The 8,492-nt window shown below is 37.8% G+C and overlaps 1 protein-coding gene across 1 annotated transcript; it reads left to right on the top strand.

Annotated features, from left to right (window-relative positions):
* Positions 1–3,430: 3,430 nt before the first annotated feature.
* LOC149255922 (disease resistance protein Roq1-like) lies at positions 3,431–8,171 on the top strand. Its single transcript, XM_089460598.1, has 4 exons — positions 3,431–4,094; positions 4,211–5,309; positions 5,393–5,677; positions 6,471–8,171. The coding sequence occupies exons 1-4, from the start codon at positions 3,586–3,588 to the stop codon at positions 8,019–8,021; spliced, it is 3,444 nt and encodes a 1,147-aa protein (XP_089316724.1). The 5' UTR covers positions 3,431–3,585; the 3' UTR covers positions 8,022–8,171.
* Positions 8,172–8,492: the final 321 nt, after the last annotated feature.

Here is an 8,492-nt window from a genome sequence, read left to right as displayed (position 1 = left end):
TATCCAGTGTGGTTCATCTTCAAGATAAGATGTTGAATTAGATCGAGGCAATGACATAAATAGATGCAGAGAGAAACTAACTAGCCATTAAAAAAACCTAATATTATTTATTGATTATGTCAAAAACCTAATTATAAGAAATAAATTAAATTGGATACTCAAAGATTGTATAGTCAATATTTGGAAATATATATATATATATATATATATATGAGATATTAATTGGTAAAAAAACTCTAAAAAAAAACGGGACAAACATAATAATTAAAAATATTATTATTTTATAAATTAAGAGAAAAACATAAATATTTATAAGATTTAAAAGACTATTAATGAGAAGAAAATTTATTACATAAATCAATTAAATGTAGAATTACAATATATAGGCACAATCTTAGCTGGGATAGTCATTATCCTTCTTCTCTATGCTGACGAAATTGTTCTTCTGGCAAGGTGCCCTTCTGATCTTGATAAGCAACTCAAGCTTCTTAAGGATTTTTGCTCTACCATGGGTATGACTGTTAATACACACAAAACTAAAGTTATGATTATCAATAAAACTAAAGTTATGATTATCAAATCTAAGAAGGACACTTGCACTAATTTTACGTATGACAATAATAACTTGGAGGAAGTGTATTCTTACAAGTACCTAGGAATTGATATCCATCACAAGCTCAACTGGAACCATAGCATTGAGAAAAGGATCAATGGGGGATGGAAAGCTTATTTTGGTCTTGAAAATAATTGTAAAACAACAAACAGCGTAATGTGGGATAAAAAGAAGTTCCTCTTTGAAACTTTAGTCACTCCTGTTATCTTATATGGCTGTGAAGTATGGGGCTGCAACATCTCCAGAGAATCATGGAGGAAGATTGAGCAAATCCAGAAGCGTTTTATAACTTACATCTCCAGAGAATCATGGAGGAAGATTGAGCAAATCCAGAAGCGTTTTATAACTTATAACCTGAAAATTAAAAGTAATACACCCTATCCTATTCTCCTTATAGAAGCAGGTCTCTCTTCTATTGAGAGCCTAACTATGCTCAGGTTTCTGATGTACAAGCACAAGCTCAATAACATAGACAATCATAGACTTCCTAAGCTAGCTTTAAATTCCAGCCAAAATCACGTAAGGCTTAACCGAGGATGGCATAAGGACACAAGGGCCTGGTTAAACTATTGGGAGATCAATGAGAATGATGCTTTGCAAAACATAAATAACATTAAAGATATTGTTACTTCTAAGTTCAAAGAAAAATTGTGGTGTAAGAAAGATTTAGCGTCTAAAAGAAAATTAAGTTATTATAAGAAGGTCATCAACCCCACCCTTGAAGATCAAAAGTATCTCTCTATTCTAACTAGTTCAAAAAAGAAAATTAATATAGCAAAGATTAGAACGAATTCTCATGAGCTCCATAGCGAAACTGGCCGCTTGGTAGTTCCTAAAACGCCATGGATGGAAAGGATCTGCCATATTTGTGAGAATGGGAGCATCGAGGATGAAAACCACTTCCTCTTAGAGTGCCCTGCATACAACCACATTAGATCTCAATTTCACAACCTTTGTTACAATACTGACCTTCCTAGCCTTTTACAATGCCAAAATTATAGTGAACTCGGGAGGCTTCTCTCCAAACTTTTTGAGCATAGGAATAAAATCTTAAATCAAAATAAATAATTTGTCTTTTTAGGTCCGATAGATCATTATTTGGTTTCAGCGGACGTTAACCACCATCATCATCATCATCATAAATGTTAAAATAGAAAAAGATAAAAAAAACAAAAAGTTAACAATAAGAAAGAAAATTTTAAATTATTAAATATCTTAACTTTATTAATTATGTCCAAAAATAAATAAATTGGAAAGGTAATTACCGTGTAAATTCCCTCAGAGAAGAATTCTCCTCAGAGAAGAATTCGCTGGGCATCCTAAAATTTTTTCTCTTAACCATTGCTGCATTTAATGTTTTTTTGAGTAACGTCACGGTTGTTACGCTGCCTGCTCTCTTTACTTCTGAGCGCTCCACGAGACCAAGCAGGTCTGGAATATCAAATATTTTTTGGCCCGGCAATTTAACATTTGGAGATTGGTGTTTGTTAAAGAGCTCCACAAGACCAACCAGGTCTGGAATATCAAATATTTTTTTGCCTGGCAATTGAAAACTTTGAGATTGGTGTTTGTTTTTTATGCCTGTCAATTTGTCTTTTCTGTAAATTTATGACTGTCAATTTTTTTTTATCACATATTAAAAAATTGACATTGAAATGTTTGATATTCTTCCTCTGAAGAAATCTTCCATCATGGCCTTCAGAACACCGAATGTCTCATCCTCATCATTACAGTCTCTAACCCAATGTTAAGTTGCAGCAGCTACATCCATCAATCTAAACTCAAACTCGCCTATTACGCTTATTGAGCAGCTCCCGATGGTAGTGCAGAATCGCTAAGACTAAATTGGAACACTATTTTAACACTGGTAATATGATTATCTTTTCCATGGGGTAATTATTTTGTTTGGTATTATTATTGCAGTTGGGTGTGTGCATACGGATCATTGTAGCAAAATTTTATGGTCGGAAATGTTGGAAGAATCACTGCATTTTTGGGATTCTAGTTACTGGTTTGGAACATTTATTAACACCTGCGGGTTTTGGTGTAACGGAAAACTTTTTTATGGTATGAGAGTTTGGACCTATTCCCTTGAGTCGCCTTTGAGACGAGGTGTTGGAAGGATCACCGCACCTCTATGGAATCTGTAATTTCAACCCTAAGGATCCTAGTCATTGGTTTGGAATTCTGTAATTTCTACCCTAAAGATCCTAATTACTGATTTGGAACGTTTACCAACACTTACAAGTTTTAGTGTAATAAAAAACCTCTTTAGAAATGTGAAAATTGTTAGTTCCTATCTCAGAATAGTGTTGGGTGTAGCATATTGGGTGCTTTGGCATATTTGAAGTTTGAAAGGTTTGAAATGTACACAAAAATCGCAGCAAAAACTTTTAGTATATTAAAATTGTTTAAATCTTGAATTGCTATAAAATTGTTAGAGTTAGTGATAATAATATTTTATAATCAATTAATTTTCAATTCAATAAAAGTCTCACACTTGCATTTAAATGATCTTTGTGGTGATGGCTCATAGTGAATATTATGTATTTTTTAAATCTGGTAGCATACTTGTCTAGATTGAGTCATTTAGTAAGATAGGCGATCAAAGTAGAGGAGATTCTTTATTTTTTCAATCACATTATCTTCTTATATATTCCCGCATATCTGTATGGATGAGGATGACCTCGCCGTACCTTGACACCATGTGCGCGTGGGTCACAAGCGGCCCTACTTTATCCACGCGTTTAAGAAAGTAAAAACGCGTCTAACCATAGTGACGGAAGGATACAGAGAAGGGCGAGGGTTGCATTTTATTTCGTTGACCGCCCGGCTGCGTATAAACCAGAGGTGGACGATTTTCTGTGCTTATACATCTCTTCAAAATTGGGCATTTTTCAGTATAATCTTCCCCCGAATTAATTCACTCCTCTGAAACTCTGAACCAGAGCTTTCCTTTCACGATTTCTTCAATGGCCGCCTCCACCTCCAGCGCTGGTGATTCAAGCAACAATTATTGCTACGACGTCTTTATTAATCACAGAGGCCCGGACGTGAAGAAGACCTTCGCCAGCCATCTATATCGCCGTCTTATTTCCTATGGACTGCGAGTTTTTCTTGATTACCAAGAACTGCAAGAGGGAGAAAGCTTGACTTGTCAAATACATGGCGCTATTAGAAGTGCCTCTGTGCAGATTGCAATTTTTTCGCCCACCTATGCGGAATCGAACTGGTGTTTGGATGAACTCCTGCTCATGCTGGAATCGAGGGCTCCAATTATTCCAGTGTTCTACCATGTCAGGCCGGCTGATATGCGGTGGACACGGGGCGAAGGAGTCTATGCTCGATCCCTGCGCAACCTCCAAAAAAAGAGAACGTATGACGCTCAACCGCGTTACAGCTCCACCACTATTGAAAGCTGGAGAAATGCTCTTTCACGTGTTGCAGACGTAAGTGGGTTAGATCTGGAAGCGTTTAACGGGTGAGACCTCCAACTCTCTAGTCTCTTTTAAATACAAGGATGCAAGATGTAATATGTGTAACTTATAGATCTATTTATTTTTTGATATTTTTGTTTATTTTCTTGTGGATAACTAGTGACGAGGGGGAGCTGCTAGATAAAGTTGTTGAACGGGTGGTGAGAAAGAGTAAAAAAACACAGTTGAATGTGGCCAGATACCCCACTGGTTTGGATGAGAAAGTGAAAGATTTTGAAACGAAAGTATCACTTCAGGAGCAAAGCGGAAGAGTTCAGCTCGTTGGCATCACGGGCTTGGGCGGAGTGGGGAAGACAACGCTGGCTAAAGATCTCTTCAATAGGAAGAGTTCAAATTACAGTAAATCCTGCTTTCTATTCGATGTAAGAGAAAATGCTAAAAGCTCTTTACTTTCTTTGCAGAGAAAACTTCTAAAAGGCTTAACTCAATCTGATCTACAAATAGACAGCATTGATGAAGGTATAGAGATGCTCAAAAAACATTTCTCACTCATGTCTTCTCAAGTGTTACTAGTTTTAGATGATGTAGATCATGTGGAAGAAGTAGATGCGCTTTTGCCTGTTCCAGTCAGAGATGTGTTGCGCCCCAATAGCTTAATCTTGGTCACATCCCGTGACAAGAATGTGCTCTTAAGGTCAGGGGTACAAGAGTCAGCAATTTATAAGTTGACTGGCCTTAATACAGAACACTCCAAAGAGCTCTTCTGCTCGCATGCTTTCTGCCAGCCACATCCACTCTCCGGATTTGAATATATGGTTGACAAATTTTTAAGGGCTTGCGATGGATTGCCCTTGTCTTTAAAAGTTTTTGGGGCTCTTCTCTATGGAAACAACGATAAATCTTATTGGCAGGACGAATTGGACAGACTTGAACAAATACTTCCCTTTGAGATACAAAGGAGGCTTCAAATTAGTTTTGATGCACTTGAAAGAGACGAGCAAGATATATTCTTAGACATTGCTTGCTTTTTCATAGGAGAAAACAGGGATACAGCATTAAGAATTTGGGACGGGTCCGGCTGGAAAGGCTCACGGGGATTTCAAAGTCTCCTGAACAAATGTTTAGCAGAGCTGGACAATGGAAATAAGATAAGAATGCATGATCACCTTAGAGATCTGGGGAGAGATCTTGCAAAGTCACGATTGCCCTGTCGTCTTTGGGGTAGGGCAAGGAACATGAATGATCTGTTGCAACAATCAGTAAGTAGTCAATCATTCAATCTTCTATGTTTACTTTTTGCATACACGCTTTTAATTCTTCATGGTTTTTAAAAAATGAACAGGTGATACAGGTGCGGGGAATAAAGATACTTCGTGCTGAATATGAAGACAATGATGACGAATATGCATCCCTCGAACCCTACACTTTCAGAGAGTTGCAACTTCTCGATATTGATCACGATGACCTGGAACTCGTTTTGAGGAGAGTTCAGTCTCCAAATCTCTTGTGGCTTTGCTGGGACAATTTTCCATACTCGTGTCTGCCTTCTTGGATTCCATTGAAAAATTTAAGGGTTTTAAAAATGGATGGGCTTGAATTAAAATCATTGTGGTTAGACGAACTGAAGGTAAATAGACTTTCCTGTTATGCAATAAAGTTTCAGTTTTACTTATGTTCTTAATATAGTACCAGATGGTCACGAACGGAACTGTCGTATTCTATCAGTTATATGTTTTTTTGATGATTTTTGGACTTATTTTGGGATCTAATTTACCAAGAATCTTTGCAAGGATCGGTTAGAATCACAGTTTGAGTTCTGAACTTTTCACAGTCCAATCCTGTTTAAACAACAAATCCATGTAGACAGTCAAAAGCTATGTTACCAGAAACGGGACGGTTGCCACCGTTCCCCGTATAAAACGTGTAAGAAACGGAAACCAGACGGAAACCAGACGGAAACGCCGTTTTCTACAGTTATTTTAACTAACGGGTGAATATATTTTATGGGAAATTTTTTACAGGTGGTAGTTCGCATTCTCAGCTTGTATTTTCACTCTTTATTGTAGATTTCAGTCATGTATTCATTCAATAATCTAGAGGCTTATCTCAAGTATATAGAAAGTTGATTATTTATGTACTATTGTCCCTTTTTTAGTTGATTTGTTTTCCTTTAACACATATACGATTAATTTTCTCTCTCCTCGTTTCTTAGAGTGCGAAACCTCCCAACTCCGTTTCTCGTACCGTTTTCGTTTCTCGTTTCGTTTCCCGTTTCTCGTTTCTGGTAACATAGGTCAAAAGTCCTGTTTAAACAACAAAAATCAAAATCTGAAAATCTAGTAGTTATAACTGTTATTTGTTATTGGTTGATGAGTATCATTCCTATCTTTACATTAATCAAGAAACATAATTTATTGCAGGCACCTTTGCAGTTGCGAGAGTTAGAGATTTATGCTCCGCTCACTAATATTCCAGAGTCCATAGGGCAACTAAAACACCTGGAACGGATTGTAGTCACTTGTGGGGATTTTCTAAAACTGCAAGGAGAATTTTGTCATCGGCCTTCCTTGAGACATTTGCCAGAGTCCTTGGGTGATCTAACAAGCCTGGAACACATTGACCTTTCTTACTGCGGCAATTTGGAAAGGCTTCCAAATTCCTTCGGGAATTTAATTAAGCTTAAACATCTTAATTTAAAGTACTGCTCTAATTTAAGGTTCTCCAGCGGAAGTCTTGGAAATATCAGCACCCTTGAGTACATAAATCTTTACCGCTGTGACAAAATTGAAGTATTGCCTTCTCAGATTGCACATCAACGGTTCCTGGAAAATTTAAATTTGAACCTTAGAAACTTGAAAGAGTGGCCAAGTTCCATTGGAGTGTCCAGCGATTTGGAAAAGCTTGTATTAAAAACTCCTCTGCTGGAAGCGCTACCCCCTTCTCTCGGAAGCGACTTCAGAAAGTTGAGGTATTTGGAGCTGCGGAGCTGCCAGAGTTTGAAACGTTTGCCAGATTCTGTCCGAATGTTAAATCAGTTGATTAAGTTTGCAGTCAAGGATTGTTCCTTACAAGAACTACCCTTTAAAACGGTTGAAGATGAAAGCAAAACATTGAGTACACAGTCGAAAAGGCAAAGGCAATGGAGTACTTTGGATTCCTCCATTGACGACTGTATGCTTAGGATGCAACAGTTCCAACTGTTCAATACACAAATATTGGATGAGGTATCATTTGCTGAAGGTGTGTGCCCCACCCTTAAATATCTTGACATCCAGGATTGTAATGATCTCGTGGAGGTTGGAACATTGCCAAAAGCCCTCACAAAACTGGTTTTGATTGGTTGTTCTAAATTGAGGAAGATAAAAGGGCTTTGTGGCCTTACAAAACTTCAAATTCTGAACATTAGCTGGTGTGAAGAAGTGGAGGAGCTACCCAGTTTTGAAACATTGGTGTCTTTAGAGGAGTTGCAGGTATCTGAGTGTGTGAATCTGAAGAGCATACAGGGCTTGGAGCAGCTGACAAAGCTTCGAAAACTAGACGTTTCAAGCTGCTCAGAGTTGGAAGACCTCCCAAGTGTTGAATGTTTGAGGTCATTGGAGGAGTTGTGGGCATGCAGCTGTGTGAAGCTGAAAAGCATACATGGATTGGCCCAACTGACACAACTTCGAAAATTATACGTCTTTGGCTGCTCGAAGTTGGAAGAGCTGCCACCTTTTGAGCATTTGTCTTCGTTGGAGGAGCTGTGGGCATCTAGCTGTGCTAAGCTGAAGAGCATAAAGGGGTTGTGGCAGCTGACAAAGCTTCGAATACTAAATGTTACTGAGTGCTGTGATTTAGAGGTCTTGGATGGTGTGGAATATTTGACTTCCTTGGAGGAGCTATATGCCTCTGAATGTCCCAGGCTGCAGTGGGCTGAAGGAGTAGTGGAGCGGTTGAGCCAGCGATTGGAGGAAGGTATGCTCGGCATATGAAAAGCAAAGGAGACAAAAAGTGGTTTTGCGAGGAAAGCATATTTTTATTATCACATCCTTTCCGAGTCATACTGATCACTACAGGCTGGACATATGGCTGTTTTGTGGGCCTTCCAAGATTTGAATTAATTTCAGTATTTGTTTGTTTTCTTTCTTATAAGAATGTAGTGCAATAACAAATAACAGCTCTATACAAGTTCTGTAAACTGTCTGCAGAAAAAATGTTGTTATATAAAACGGTTCAGTAGATTACAGAGTTTGAGATTACATGTTCACCAATTTATATATATTTAAAATGGCAGGGCCAATAGGATGAAACGTAAGTAAGAATATTATTATTCTGCAAATATAATGGAAAGAATCTATTTATTTATATAATCTCTGCCAGGGCACAATTTATTCTCTATCTGTACACCTATGGACTTTTTAGGAAAGCTATTGTGTGCCAGGGCACAACTTATTCTCTATCTG

The sequence above is a fragment of the Pinus tabuliformis genome, chromosome 7, assembly GCF_031772625.1.
Source record: "Pinus tabuliformis cultivar Carrire ecotype Pingquan chromosome 7, CPIR1, whole genome shotgun sequence".
NCBI lineage: Eukaryota > Viridiplantae > Streptophyta > Pinopsida > Pinales > Pinaceae > Pinus > Pinus tabuliformis.
Note: the sequence above shows the minus strand (reverse complement) of the source record. Positions and strands in the feature narration are given on the sequence as shown.

Coding starts and splice junctions, on each gene's coding strand:
- LOC149255922 (XM_089460598.1), top strand. CDS start 3,586: ATGGCCGCCTCCACCTCCAGCGCTGGTGATTCAAGCAACAATTATTGC. Junction 4,095..4,210: donor GATCTGGAAGCGTTTAACGG/GTGAGACCTCCA, acceptor GTGGATAACTAG/TGACGAGGGGGAGCTGCTAG. Junction 5,678..6,470: donor TGTGGTTAGACGAACTGAAG/GTAAATAGACTT, acceptor AATTTATTGCAG/GCACCTTTGCAGTTGCGAGA.